The sequence below is a fragment of the Rana temporaria genome, chromosome 7 (assembly GCF_905171775.1).
Source record: "Rana temporaria chromosome 7, aRanTem1.1, whole genome shotgun sequence".
Taxonomy (NCBI): Eukaryota; Metazoa; Chordata; class Amphibia; order Anura; family Ranidae; genus Rana; species Rana temporaria.
The window spans coordinates 88,193,583-88,209,043 of NC_053495.1; the positions used below are offsets into that span (position 1 = coordinate 88,193,583).

Below are 15,461 nucleotides of genomic sequence, written 5' to 3' on the forward strand. Positions count from 1 at the left end.
GGTGTGTGATCCTACCACGATAGTGGTAGCTGCTATTCTACCATTGCATAAGTCTGAGTAGGTGCAGCTGATCCATACACACAGGTGGGAGCGAGTCCAGGCCTTTAAGATCTTAACAAGCACAGACCCAGCGATCAATTAGATCTCTCAAGCAGAGGTGATCACAATCTTATGGCCCGTACACACGATCCGAATATCGGACGAAAACGATCGTCCGATGAAGAATCGTACGATTTTCGGATCGTGTGTACACTACTTTCGAGAGCCGATCACGACCGTTCATCCGATATTTTTCGATCGGACATGCACGAAAATTTTCCTCGTACGATGTAAGATCGTACGATTTTCGTTTAGTCAGTACAGTTGTCGTCCGACAATACAATACAAATACATTACAACACATGACATCACTTCCGATTATTTTTTTCGGTCGTACGAGAATTTTCGTGACTTTAATAACCTATTTCATTTTACTTGCGACTATTAAGCGAAAAAAGTCGTACGATCCGTCGTACGATCCGTCGTACGATATTCGGATCGTGTGTACGGGCCATTAGGCTGGAGGCAATCAGACACCTGTAGGGCTTCATACTAAATACAGGCTAATTTTCATAGCTTTAGCATAGAGGTTTGCAGAGAAAGAAACTCTCAATTAAGGGTTTCAGGCTCACATTTTCTGCTTCTCATACAGCCCTAAGTGGTTTTGTTGCCTAAGCCACAAGAGGTTTTTGATTAACTCTTATACACTGATAGATATAGTAGCAGTGTAAGGAGATGATAGGTTGGAACTTCGGAAGATGTTGCCACTAATAAGCAACCCCCTCAAGGGTAATATATATATATATATACATTAAGATGTCCCCTATGAGTGCCCTGTCCACCCCCCTTTAAGAGTTTAGGAGGTAGGTTTTTGCGGGGCTAAAAACCTCTAACAGCACCATTGTAAGCTGTCAGGTTCATGGCAGTTGGCTCTAATCCTTTAGGGATTAATGGAGTGGAAAACCACCACCCTGGATTGAGCCTTGCTCAGGCCCTTATATGAAATTATTCTAGGGACTTCTATAAGGTCCTCAGAGGCCGATTTTCCCTGCAGAAGTCCCCCCAGATCCACTAGGGTGAATGGGGCGTCCTATTCTGCTCGGCTCCCCCTTATCCTCCCTGTCTTCCTTAGTTTCCTTTACTGGACTAGAGGGAATGACTGTGAAAGCGGGGGAAGGGCACTAGATCCCATTCAGACAAGGCCTTCCTGGAAGGATGTGTCCTCTCTAGGGATAAGCTCCTCTATGTCAGCCCTTAAGTTACTGGCTGCCTGGTGGCTTCACGGAAAGTTTTGACTGTTGCTGGCCTTTCCGTCTGCATAGGTGAGATATACCTTATTATTGCAGGAGCCCCCTCTTCTAAGTTATTAATGTATTCTTAGCAAAAGGGCTTTGAGTGGGAGTTTATCCTTACAGTACCCACACATTTATTTTTAGAGGAGCTATGCCCTGTAGCGGCAGGAGATTGTTTATTTGGGTCTCCTGGGTTCCGCTGGGGAGATTAAAGACAAGAGATATACACTTTACTCTGTCCTCCCCTAGGACTGCAGGTTTGTACTGGGGAGGGGAAAGGGTGTTGAGAAGTAAACTCCAGCCTGTTCTGGCTGGCTCCGGGATCTCAGACCCCTGAAAGCCAGGAGCTCTCACTCCCTTTCCTCCTCCCTTTCCAAGGGGGATTAGTACTCACCACACCCCTGGATCTGCCTGCAGTCACATTTGCCTTCCACTCCTCCTGTTTCATGAGGAGGTTGGCTGGGTCCTTGGCTTGCCGGTACCTGTGTTAGGGTTTATCCACCGCCGACCCCCACCGCTCCACGCTGCTCTCCACGCCGATGCGTCACTTCCGGGTTGCGCTGTAAGGAACCGCCCACGTCGGTGGCGCGGTTCCCGTTTCTCTCAGAGAGAGGCTTGGAGCGCAATGCTCCTTAGTGGCAACCCCCCCAGGAAGGAGAGAGCAGTATCGTGGCGGCGTTTTTGCAGAGGGACGATGGCTTTTTCACCATAGCTCAGAGCGCCCATGCACACCTTTGGGGCGACCTGTGAGCGACCGAAGCCAACAGGTTAGTTCAGCTCTCCCTGAACCTGCCTCAACAGGGGTACCTTTCGACCTCACCGTCTCCAGGTTTAACAAAAAAACAAACATGTCGCTGTGTTCGGGAGAAACACAATCAATACTGAGGAGCAAGGGGATGGGTGGGGACTTATAACAAACTGTCAATTGATTGTGTTTCCTGTGGGGAGGAGCCCTCATCTCTCTGGTGTGCCGTCCTGGAAGGCGTTAGGAGAAACTACAGTTTGTATGAAAATCAAGTGCCCTTTCTAAATGACATTTTATGCAGTCTGCAGGCATAAGCAAGAATAAAGGAAAAGTTCTGAAAGCACATTTAGCCACTAAAACCAACAATATCAATGATGGATAATTAAATAAAAAATACCAGAGAAGGCTTGATAGTGAAATACCTTTAATGCATTTCCCAGTTCTAAACATAAGCTGGCTGCCATCACCGGCTGATTCAGTTCAATGTATACCTGGAAATAATACATACAAAAATATGTTAAGAAATCTGGCCTAATGACAGTTTAAATCCCTAAATACAGCCCGGTAACCTGTCTGCATTCGGATACATTTGTGACAGCTCTACCTGTAGACTCATCTTGCTTCTTGATTACAGTGTTCTCAAGTCTAACACCCAAAAATGGAACTTGCGCTTTTATGGTTCCTCCCCCTCTCCGATGTCACATTTGGCACTTTTCAGGGGGGAAGGGGGAGCAGATACCTGCCTAACCTGCGGCTTTCTACGCCACGTCCGACGCCTTCTCCACCCCCCCATCTTCTGGGAGACACACATGTCCCAGAAGACAGCAGGGACCAGTGGAGTCACGCATGCGCAGTAGGGAACCAGGCTGTGAAGCCGCAAGGCTTAACTTCCCAATTTCCTTACCGAAGAAGGCGGCAGCACCCGAGAGCCAAGAGAGAGATTGGCTTCGGGTGCCTACATCACGAGCACCATGGACAGGTAAGTGTCCTTATTTTAGCTATACAGCTGCTGTATTTGTAGCTGCTGATTTAAAAAACAAAATGGCGAAACTCCACTTTAAATGGATCTATAGTCACCTTCGCCCCAGCGTCGTGGTATACTGGAGCTCCCTGCCAGTTGCTGACAAGTCAGCCAACTTCTGGGTATTGCTCGCTGAATGCTTTTATTGACCAGGCTGAGATGACGTCACTCTTGTGCATTTGTTCCGTCATTTCGGAATTGAAGAATAAGTTACAGGGATGGACAGGCAGGAAAGTAACTTTAGTGCAGAAGAGACATAGCATGCTTCTTCTGCATTAATCCTGCTTGTATGCCATTATTTTATTTTTTATAGGCATGTGTATTCTTATTAGAATCTTGGTATCCTTTGTGTATTTTTTCCAGATCGGTGCAGTAATCCACTGTGAATGTCTGCCTTTGGGCGGGATTTCCCTGTAATTAAGACTAGTCGCTGCTGCTCTCTGTCTGTGCAGGGTGACTGGTCTTGTATCTGTCCCATTGTAGTTTTCTGTACTCACCTGGTATTTGGTGGACCTACTGGGTCCCTTTCACAGCCCTACTCTCTGCGCAGGCTATGTGTAGCACAGTGATGATTTTCCTGCTACTTTTAGGTAATTGAAGAGAATACAGTGACAAAAAAAAGTGTATGTGAAGACTTTGGCATTAACTGTTTTTCTGCAGTAATTTGTCTAAGTAAAATAAATAAAAATAAACTGATTTCTTGTGTCTTTATTCCACACACCCATTAAACATGCACAGTGGAAGAAAATGTAAGTGAACCCTTGGCATTAATAGCTAGCTGATTAAACCGCCTTTGGCAGCAATGACTTCAAGCAAGCACTTTCAGATGCACTGGATCAGACCTGCAAAATGTTTAGAATTAATTTTTGTCCATTCCCGCTTACAAAACTGCTTCAATTGTAGGATGTCTGCTGTAAACTCTCTCGAGGTCATTTTACAGCATCTATATGTAGTAAGTTGTGGGCTCTGACTGGGCCACTCCAAAAGGGCACATTTTCTATGGTGGATTTACTTCCATTCTTATGCCGCGTACACACGGTCATTTTATGTGATGAAAAAAAATGACGTTTTTAAAAACGTCACTTTAATTGACCGTGTGTGTGGGAAAACGTCGTTTTATGTCTTCTAAAAAACGACCAAAAAAAATGTTATGTGTCGTTTTTCAAAACGTCAACTTTTACTTCACAGAAATTGACCGTGTGTAGCAAAAACGTCGTTTAAAACTACGTTTTTTCATCCGCGCATGCCCAGAAGCTACTTATGAAGCGAGCTTCAATGGAAAAACGTGGTGGAACGTAACCTCGCTTTGCTAGAACATTGTGAGAAAAACGATGGTGTGTAGGCAACTTCGTCTTTGAAAATTGAAGTTTCAAAAACGTCGTTTTTTACTTCACAGAAAATGTCGTTTTTTTTCCACAGAAAATGTCGTTTTTTTTCATCACATAAAGTGATGGTGTGTATGCGGCATTAGAGTCATTGTCCTGATGCTTCACTTAACTTCTACTAAGCTTCAGCTGTCAGACAACCACCCTGACATTATCATGTAGAATGTTTTGGTATACTTCGGAATTTATTTTCCCCTTGATGATGACAAGTGGCCCAGGCCCTGAGTCTGGGAGGCAAGCCCAAGTCATGATGTTCAATCCATCATACTTCACCATTAGGATGATGTTCCACAGGCGCACAGAAACCGTGCGCCTGTGGAGCCACGCATCGCAGCGATCGTTGGTGCGGTGAGTCAGTCTGACACACCAATCTTGGTAAAGAGCCTCTGACAGAGGCTCTTTACCACGTGATCAGCTGTGTCCAATCACAGCTAATCACAATGTAAACAGGAAGAGACGTTGGTCGGCTTTTCCTCACTCGCATTTGACAGACGCGAGTAGAGGAGAGCCGATCGGCTGCTCTCCTGATGGGGGGGGGGGGTTGCGCTCATCGGACGACCGCACAAGTCCAACAGGATGCCACCAGGACCACCAGGGATGGCCATCACACTGAACCACCGATTGGTAGCTGCCTGGGAGTGCCCAATCAGTGCCCATCCCCAATGCCTGCCAGTGTCATCAGTGATGCCTATAAGTGCCATCTATCAGTGCCGCATATCAGTGCCACTCATAAGTACCCATCAGTGCAGCCTTTTAGTGCCCATCAGTGCCGCCTAATCATCAGTGCTGCATATCGGTGCTGCCTATCAGTGACCATCGTCGGTGCCTGCAAGTGCCACCTCATCTGTGCCGCCTTAGCAATGCCCATCAGTGAAGGAGAAAGCTTATTTATAACATTTTATAACAGAAACAAAAGAAAAACTTTTTTTTTTTTAATAAGTCTTTTTTTATTTGTTTAGCAAAAAATAAAAACCGCAGAGGTGATCAAATACCACCAAAAGAAACCTCTATTTGTGGGAACAAAAGGATAAACATTCTGTTTTGGGTACAGTGTAGCACAAGGCTCAAAATTTCAAGTCCTGAGCTACTAACCAGGCTTCAAGGGTTACTCGCTACCAGTTGCCCCACCCAGCCCGCCCGCCCCTAAACACACCTTTATAAATTATCTCATGAAATGACACTTACATGTTTTATGCAGTATTAAGTTATAAAAATAAATATTAACAACAACAGTTTCCTGCCTATGCCCACCAATGCTGCCTTGTGTCCACCACATGCAGCCCGAGTCCACCACATGCAGCCCATGTTTACCATGCAGCCCGTGTCCACCACATGCAGCCTACCTGTGCAGGGGAAGAGAGGAACAGGAGAGCCACCCGGGTGATCAGAGCGCAGCGCGGGGAACACAGGATAACAGTTTTAATTTTAATTGCTGAGTTCCCGCCGCTCAACGTCATATTCAGCCCCGCCCCCTGACTGGGGAACTTTGATTGACAGATCAACCGTCACCAGGATTGGATGGGTGATCTGTCTATCAAAGTCCCGGGACCAGGAGGCGGGCTGGATATGACAGCGAGCGGCGGGGAACACTGCAATTTAAATGAAAACTGTTTTCCTGTGTTCCCCGCACTGCGCTCTAAACACCCGGGCGGCTCTTTCTCTCTGCCCCCTTCTGCGGTCACTGGGAGAAGAACTCCCATTACACAAGCTGCCGGCCATGCTCGCCCACCCCCCCGCCCCCCCCGGATCCCAGGCAGGCCTTCCTCGTCAGACCTCAAAATCCACTTGCAAAAGCAGTTGTCATTTAAACAGCAACAGCGCTGAATATTGGCTTGGGCAGGAAGGGGGTGTAAGTGCCTGGTATTGAAGTGGTTAAGTCCATACTTCTATGGCTCAAACAAAGAATTTGGAATCAATTAAAACCACATACAATGCAATCCAGTTAAAATGTCTTAAAATGTTTACAGAAAAAATGACTCATGCATTAGGTTTTCTTAGACTGGAATGTGAAATGATGCAAATGTAAAAAACTAGCAAGAACTGAATGGTTGGCGAAAACAATGAGCTGCATTCTGACCCAGAAAAACATGAAACGTCTACCTTGATGGCAAAGCTGTAGCAGTTGATAGCTGCCTGCAAATGCTCCTCGAAACCAGGGCATTGTAATCGCTGAGTCTCTTTTTCCTCTTGCAGGAATAGGCGGGCAGCTTCAGTCAGAGCCATGGCTTCTCCTGATGCATTAAACAGCGTTTGTTCACACCTGTATCAATTAATACGTCACTACAAACCGGTAAAATATGCTGCAAATGTTACATTACAATAAACATTATGTTTGGGGTTCTGTCAACACTGTTCTATTGCAAAAAAACATGTTAAAACATGTATGCATTTTTGATGTATTTTCGCTGCGTTTTCTACTGGTCTGACTCCAATCATGCATCAGTGTAACACTGATTACACAATGCAATGCAGTTTTGATGTGTTTGACACACTTTCCATTCATTTTAATGGGGAGCTACACTTTTGAAAAGCATACCAAAAGTCAACACGGATCCTTCTAGAAGACCTTATGCACAGACTTGTTTCTAATGTACTATATTGATAGCAATACATGCTTTTTACATTGTGTAAAATACATACATTATGTCTAAAAGAATTTTCTATTTCTATGATATTGTGCACAGGGGGGTATATCTAAAGTTCCAACACCCACTCTTCCCCTTTGCTACTATATATACGGAATGATACCGCTGTGTTCATCATTTTAAATATAGCTACACTCCTTCCCACAAAATCCTTGCATAGATACTAAACATGTCACGCTTTAGAATTACACACAATTGTAAATTGGGTCAAACTTTGGTACCATAGGCTACACTTTAAACATTTTTACAGGTTACCATTTTCGGGTTACAGACATTTGCAGCAATACTTCACATGTGGTGTGAACGCCATTTACATATGCAGGCGCAACCTACGTACCGTGTTTCCCTGAAAATAAAAGGGCTTATTTTCAGGGGATGTCTTATTTGTTTATGGTATGTACAAAAAAGTTTCTCCCCCTGTCAGCTCTGGAGTCAGCATTGTGAAATTCTGTAATCCCAAAAATAAACCTTTATTTAAAGACCTCATAAAATGATGTAATCCGTTCTGTGAGAAAAATGGAGGGTCTGAAAGGGAACTGCAGCAGCATAGAAGGTTTTTCACCTTAATGCATAAAGGTGAAAAACCTTAAGACTTTACAACCACTTTAAGTCTAAGTATTTATTTAGTACTGTATATATATGTATACATTTTTAACTTGCACTCACTGAAATCAATAGTCTTTTTAGGCAACTTATCCTGTAACTATGATTTCTGAAGCTGTGTGTAGAAAAGATGTCCACTGTACTATCTGATGAACAGTCTCTATAGAATGTAGTACAAAATTGTATTTGAAGATGCAAAACTCACCGGGCCATTGCCAAGTTACAGAACCCAGCATACTGAAGACAGTCCTGCTGTTTTAGCTCCTTTGCCAGCTGACCTAACAGAAAAATGCACATGGAAATCAGTCAGTCATCAACTCTAGATAAAAGCTAAACACACAGCTACAATACACCAGCAATGTGCAGTGCCACAAGTGGTGTGCAATGTGAAGACAGCAGTGCCAATGTAAATAGCGCATCACACTTTAACCTTTTTTCTTAGAACTTTATTGAAATGTAAAAAAAAGTGAGATTTTTTTCCAATGCACATCATCGCTGCGCAGTGGTGTGAAATGCCATGATTGGGAACAAGGCTTTTTGCTTTGGGTATGAGTTGGGACTGCATTGGGCAAGGCTCTGTGAATGGGCCCTTACAATCTGAGCACAGAGTGGTGACCTTCTAGTGGTAAAATGGAGTTACAGCACGGAACAATGCCAGAGAAGGTGGGGAGGGGTGTATTGCATCCTGATCTGTTTGAAAGGCATTATAACCCCTTCCTACTTGCACTTTGTTTTTCACCTGAGTAAGATGTACATTAAATGTAGTTTGACCGTGTCATTTATTGCCCTATACACAGCCTACAGTAGAGTAAATCTTCACATTCCTGTGTCAAAACTTTTAGTTTGTGGTAGGGCTGGGGAAAAAAATCGATTTAAATCCTGAATCGAGTTGCAGGGTCAAATCGATTCAGGTTTAAAAAAAAACAATTTATTTAGATTTTAATTCTTCCACCAGTACCGGTGCCGACACCGCGCCGGTCCTGTGGAGCTGCGGGCAGGAGTTTTTAGGTGAGGCCGTGGCTTCGGTCTAGTCTGCGAGGCCAGCGCGGTGTCCATAAAAAAAAAAAACGATTTGAATCGTAAATCAAGTTTTTTTATGGAGGGGAAAATCGCTCAGCCCTAGTTTGTGGTCACACAGAGTTACAGTAAACAGTTTATCACAGTTAAAAAGGGGTTGTAAAGGATTTTTCTTTCCCCTAAATAGCTTCCTTTACCTTAGTGCAGTCCTCCTTCACTTACCTCATCCTTCAATTTTGCTTTTAAATGTCCTTATTTCTTCTGAGAAATCCTCACTTCCTGTTCTTCTGTCTGTAACTCCACACAGTAATGCAAGGTTTTCTCCCTGGTGTGGAGAAAGCCTCTTGAGGGGGGAGGGGCGAGCAGGCAAGTCAGGACACTACTTTGCAGATAGAGAAAGGAGCTGTGTGTTAGTGGGCATCCTGCTCGCCCCCTCCCACCTCAAGAGGCTTTCTCCACACCAGGAAGAAAGCCTCACATTACTGTGTGTAGTTACAGACAGAAGAACAGGAAGTGAGGATTTCTCAGAAGAAATAAGGACATTTAAAAGCAAAATTGAAGGATGAGGTAAGTGAAGGAAGACTGCACTAAGGTAAAGGAAGCTATTTAGGGGGAAAAAAAATTCCTTTACAACCCCTTTAATGAAATCACCTTTGATATATTTGAACATTATAATCATGTGAGCTGTACAAAAACGCTCACTTCCTTTACAGCCAAGGAAGCTGCCATCTTAGCCTCTGCTTGATTTTTATTTGACATGGTGCTTCACATCATCAGTTATGATGCCAGTCATAGAACAGCTTGACAGTTCAGTTGAGAGACAATATAGGCATCCAAGTAACTAACAGTTATCATTCATGGCGTGCGTTGAATTTAAAGCAGTTGCAAAGCGCTGCACTTTTCTTACCTACAAGAAATACTAGCACATTATGTGAAACTTACCTAAAAATTAAGCATACCGGCGATGCAATGTCATCATTGGAGACCACGTCCATCTTTACCCGGTTCTTCCTTCCAGGTTCACGGACTTCAGCAATGTAACTGGTCAGGGACGTGATGACGCATGCGCGCAGGAGCCACCGGTCACAGCACAGGGCTTTGAAGATGCGTTCCTTCAGAGTGCCTAAGATAGTGATTTCACTGGCTGCATGTACAGTAAATATCTCCTGCATGTTTAGGAGATATTTACACTACCTATAGCCAATCCTTATTATAGGCTTACCTATAGGTAAAACTCAAAGTGGAGTTCCACTCAACAGTGGAATTTCCGTTTATCCGTCTCCTCCCCCCCCTCTGGCGCCATATTTGGCACCTTTCAGGGGGAGGGGCAGCTACCTGTTGTTGGCAGAGGAAGCAGGAGGGGGTCGAACTGTCGCCAGACCAATTAGAAAGCTTAGTGTGCATGCGCAGTGGGGAACCGGCTGTGAAGCCAAAAGGCTTCACTGCTGGGTTCCCTTACCAGGAATGGCAGCGGCAGCACCTGATCCGAAAATCGGCTGGGGTGCCGACATTGTGGGCTCCCGGGACAGGTAAGTGTCCATCTTTTATTTTTTTTGTGGGGGGGGCTGGAGCTCCTCTTCAAAGATGGACGTTTACTTCCTCTTTCAGTTTTGGAAAACACATGTGGAATTTTAGTCAGAAAATTAAGTCCTGCTAGATCCCTTTAGGTTGGACCCTTTCGCAGCTATAGCTATGTGAAACTATGCTATGATAAAAGTCAGTAATACACTCTCACCCTGCTCTGCACATGTTCAGTTTCTCAAAATTTTAAGGCACTGCCTAACAGTAAACTGTCATGGTGCTGCATACATGATCAGTTATGACACCAGCCATTTGATGGTTTGACAGTTTGTTTGAGGACACATGGAAATGTGACAGTTATCATTCCCGGCATTCCAGGAAAGTAGATTTTTTTTTTTTTTACATGTTAAATCCACAGGTTTAGTTCTACTTTATGATATACAGCTGTTCAGGGGGCTCTGGGTTTCAGCAAAATGGCAACCTTACAGCAAGAGGAATCAGGAGAAATTTACAGCGCACACTAATTTTTGTAGCATAGTTATTTATAAGGATGAGCTCCAGCGTGTTCGCATGGTACACGTGCAGAGCCCGCCAGGAAGTCTGCACGGCACTGCGCTAATCACAGCCAGGGAGACATTGTCCGATGCTCGGCTGCATAGATCGGGAAATGTTTCCCTGGCTGTGATTAGCGCAGCGCCGTGCAGACTTCCTGGCGGGCTCTGCATGTGTTCTATGTGAACACGCTGGAGCTCATCCTTAGTTATTTATGTGGAATGTATGTTCCTTGCTAAAGAACATTATTTTTTTAATGCATTGTTATCTGTAAACTGCTTTAAACATGTGGGTTTAGTTCGCTTTAAAGTAGGGCTGTGCAAATTAACTTTTAATTAATCGATTAATCTTTAATTTTTTGGATCGATTACAATTCTTTTGATTGGTACTCACCTCTCCGCCGGCTTCTGGGCCTTCAGGGAGTTCCATCAGAGATCCAGTAATGTCACAGACACCGGCGGGGCTTGCCGTGTCCATCTGAAGGGCTCCTTTGCTGTGCCTTCATATCTGCATGCCGGCGGGACCTTACTATCTGCCACACGCAAGGGCTGTTACACTTCCCTCTATCAACCTGGGATTCTACAACTATCCACTGGGAATTGTAATAGTTCCCTTCATGGGACATCTACATGCCGACGGACTGATGTTAACCTCTCCTCATCTGGATTCAGCAGTGGTATCGTTGTACACATTTTTATACCAGTATCATACTTAGCTACATGTTTTTAAGACTGCTTTTGGTACCGTTTGGTATTACTCGCACCATTTTTCCAGTTTATGTAGCTACATCGATTTTATCTCCAGTGCAATATTTATTTGGTTACCTACTTGAAGACTATAAAAGTTTTAATGCTATTCCCATTAAACGCGGCCTTTGTGTGTTTTTTGTATCCTGCTATCCATTTTTCCAGTGGTTGGTAGCTGCACTGGGAATCAGCCTGCAAGGAGATCAGCTAAAAGTAGTTGGATCTGTATGTGCGTTATAATTAATCAAAATTAGTCGATTAATTGATTTTAAAAAAAAAAACGATTAATCAAACAGAAAAATGTTGATCAGTAACAGCCCTACTTTAAAGTAAAACTTTAGTAAAAAAAAAGTTAAGTCGCGATAGATTACTTTAGGCTGGCCCCTTTTGCAGGTACGGCTATGTAAAACATTACAAACTGCCTATATACGGTTTAAAATCCAATAATGCGCTGTATCACCCTGCTCTGCACATGTTAAAACATGACCTCTGTCTGTAGTCTAAGAACTGACATATCCAGTGAAGGAACTAAATATCCCACAATCCCTGGGTCTCTTAGCCTAGTGTCGGATCACACAGGAATCCATTCACCATTCCTGTGCGATTCAGTGCAGTGTGATTTCAGCTCATTCATTTTAGGCTGAATCGCACTGGACTAGAGCAAAACGAGTGCATGCACTACATTAAAAATAATCCAGAGTAACTGGATCACTTTGGACCATGCGATCCGATACAGGCAAACACACTATGTTCGTGGTGTCATTAACTTATTGACACCTGCTACAAATCGCAACTGCAGTGTGTTCGAAATGCCCGCACCACATTGTGGTGCGAATGAGCCTAGACTCTATTATCTGTAGGGTTGCCACTTTTTCATCAAGCCAAACACTTTAGCGCAGCACAGCAATTATTTTTTTTTGCATACACTATAGGATTGTAACAGACCTGGGACACTTTTGGGTGCTTCAAAGAGAATAGTGATGCAGTGTGTTTGCAACTGCCCACGCCCGCCAGGAAGCTGGCACTCTGCAGCGCTAATCACAGGTAGTAAGACATGTCTTAAATCGGGGCAGGCACGGAACAGGAAATGTCTCACTGTCTGTGATTAGTGCTGCAGAGTGCCAGCTTCCTGGCGGGCACGGGGAGTGGCGAACACGCCTGAGCTCATCATGTAAAGCATGGCACTTTACTCACCAAATTGCTCGCTGGCTTCAGCAACATTCGGCTTGCGGAGAAATCTCCTACAATGAAAGACAGGAAAAAAACTAAATGAGTGAAGATCATTTTCATTGTTACATTATAACAAAACAATTCAGAACAAGTTCAGATCCCTATGATATGATCTGTAACACCTGACCATACACTATACAATCAGATTGTACAAAACCTACACAGTCATTCAGGAAGGCCTTGGCACTCTGTAGGTTTTGGGGTAGATCTGAAGCTCACCACACTCTACAATCCGATTGTACTATCTCCTCAAAGCCTCATACACACAATCGTATTTTCTGACAGGCTGTTGTCGGAAAATCCAACCATTTGTATGCTTCATCGGACAATTATTGTCGGATTTTCCGTGGACAAATGTTGGAAAGCATGCTTTAAATTTTCCGCCAACAATTGTGTGTTGTCGGATTTTCCGATCATGTGTAAACAAGTTCGTTGGACTGAACTCCAAAAGTACAAACACGCATGCTCACTAAACGCAACATTAGCTGTTCAAATGGTGGCGCTAAAGAGCTGAAAAATCACCTTGTTGTTTCATGTTTGTTGGTCGACAATTTTTTGCCTTTTTGTATGCCATACAAGTTCCTGGCCAACTCTGTCCTACGCTTTGTCCGCAGAAAATCCGATCGTGTGTATGAGGCTTTAGATCTACCAAAAACTATGTAGAACAAGGGCCTGTCTGATTGGACAGTTTAGGTGTCTCCTTTTTATTACAAAAGCTGGTTGTGTGGTCAGATTGTAAGGTGCCTGATGAGTCCTGACAATGAGATTGTGTAATGTATGGACAACATAAGATCTCGTTTAGAGAAGTAGAAGAACTCCAGGTCTCTGTGTAGATTTCTGACGACAAGATCCCTCCTGTGGTCCTGTACACCCCTATAGAGATGACAGATGTACAATCAGGGGTGTCATGGCGCACACATAGAGGAGCAGGGAACCATGGACGGAACATTAGCCTGCTCTCCCCGGGATTACAACACATAAATAACTCTACTAAGAGAAGTAACGCACTTCTTTAGCTTGTTGGACACCGCTCGGTATCTCAGTAAGAAGTCTCCATCGGCCGCCATTCTGATTCCACAACACACAGCGTTCTAGGACCTCTGGTGATGTCACGGTCACATGACCCAGGTTACAGACAGCACTCGTGCGCGTGCGCGTACAGGCAGTGCGCGCGCATTGATCGCTGTAGGGAGGGGATGGAAGAGTCAGTGTGGGGAAGAGACTGCGATGATACTTGATGGAGGGCAATGGACGCAATGTGTGTAAAATGTAGAGCAGGAGAAGAAAGAAGGTGTATTCAAAATGTGAATGAAGACCTATTATGAACATCCCTTAGACTAGAGCAAGGGTGTCAAACTAAATTTCATAGTGGGCTGCATCCAGGGCCGGATTAACAATGGGGCTGATGGAGCTGCAGCTCCAGGCCCCTTTCTCAAGATAGGCCCATTTGCCCAAAAAAAAAAAAAAAAAAAAAATTTTTTTTTTTTTTTGAAGATTTTTTTTTTTTTTAAGATCGAATTTGGGGGGTTGTAGCTCGATGACCAGAGGTCACATAAACCCCACATTTGGGGGTAGGCATGGGAAGAGCTACCCCACAACTGGTTAAAATATGGGGCGGCTATCATTTATGGTTCCGGAGATACGGGCCTGCTTGCACAGCCTGTCAGAAGCTACATTCAGAGCGGCCAATATAAATACAAGCTGACACACTACAGCAGACTGATAGGATCACAGTGCTTATAATAATTATTTGTATATTACTCATGGTAATTAACCCCTTGCCACCCAAGCCAATTCTGACACTTCTCTACTACATGTAAAAATCATCATTTGTTTTTTGCTAGAAAATTACTCTATGGTGGTCTTTGCACTTTTTATGTTGCAGGGTATAGAGCTGCACGATTCTGGCTAACATGAGAATTGCAATTTTTTTGCTTAGAAGATAGATCACGATTCTCTCACGATTGTTGCTGCGTAACATCATCTTTCACATTAAAACAAAAAAAAAAAAAAATGGGCTAACTTTACTGTTTTGTTTTTATGGTTTTTATTATTCATTGAAGTGGGAAAATGCAGTGTGACATAACATATTGCAGCAATAGCCATTGTATTCCCTAGAGTCTCTGCTAAAATATATATAATGTTTGGCAGTTCCAAGTAATTTTCTAGCAAATAATATTGCTTTCTAACTTAAGAAACAAGTGTTGGACTTTAAGTGGTTAAATTTAGTTACAATGTTAGTTAGTTACAATGTTTAATTTTGTTTACAAACTTCGCAGACTGCCCATATTTGTTCTTTACACACAGAAGTGTATCCCTTTGATCTAAGAAGGAAGCGTTAGTTACAATGTTTCCTGTTAAAAACTTGGCAGACTGCCCGGATATTTTCTTTTGACAGCTGAAAGTCTCTCCACTTGTTATATGAAAGAATCAGCAAACTCTGCATTGAAGATCGTCAGGGGGGTTGAATCGAGATCACGATTTTTTTAACGATTAATTGTGCAGCTCTAGCACGGTATTTGCGCAGCAATTTTTCAAACATGTTTTTTTGGAAAAGAATGTTTCATTCATTAAAAAAACAGTTAGTTCGTTAAGTTAGCACAATTTTTTTTGGTATCCTAAGCGATGCTTTAGGCCCCATACACACGGGAGGATTTATCCGCGG

The 15,461-nt window shown here is 43.6% G+C and overlaps 1 protein-coding gene across 3 annotated transcripts in view; it reads right to left on the minus strand.

Moving 5' to 3' along the window:
- LOC120945463 (40-kDa huntingtin-associated protein-like) overlaps window positions 1–13,937 on the minus strand; it is a 70,754-nt gene extending 56,817 nt beyond the window's left edge. The window contains exons 1-5 of one of the 3 annotated variants that reach the window (XM_040359620.1): window positions 13,805–13,935; window positions 12,761–12,807; window positions 7,936–8,008; window positions 6,583–6,742; window positions 2,499–2,567 (exon numbers count right to left, since the gene is read on the minus strand). In XM_040359620.1, coding sequence (XP_040215554.1) covers window positions 2,499–2,567; window positions 6,583–6,742; window positions 7,936–8,008; window positions 12,761–12,807; window positions 13,805–13,863 — 408 coding nt within the window. In that variant the 5' untranslated portion in view covers window positions 13,864–13,935. Of the gene's footprint in view, window positions 1–2,498; window positions 2,568–6,582; window positions 6,743–7,935; window positions 8,009–12,760; window positions 12,808–13,804 lie in introns of all 3 variants that reach the window. The other 2 variants (XM_040359622.1, XM_040359621.1) reach the window with 2 other exon arrangements.
- Between the last annotated feature and the right edge of the window lie 1,524 nt (window positions 13,938–15,461).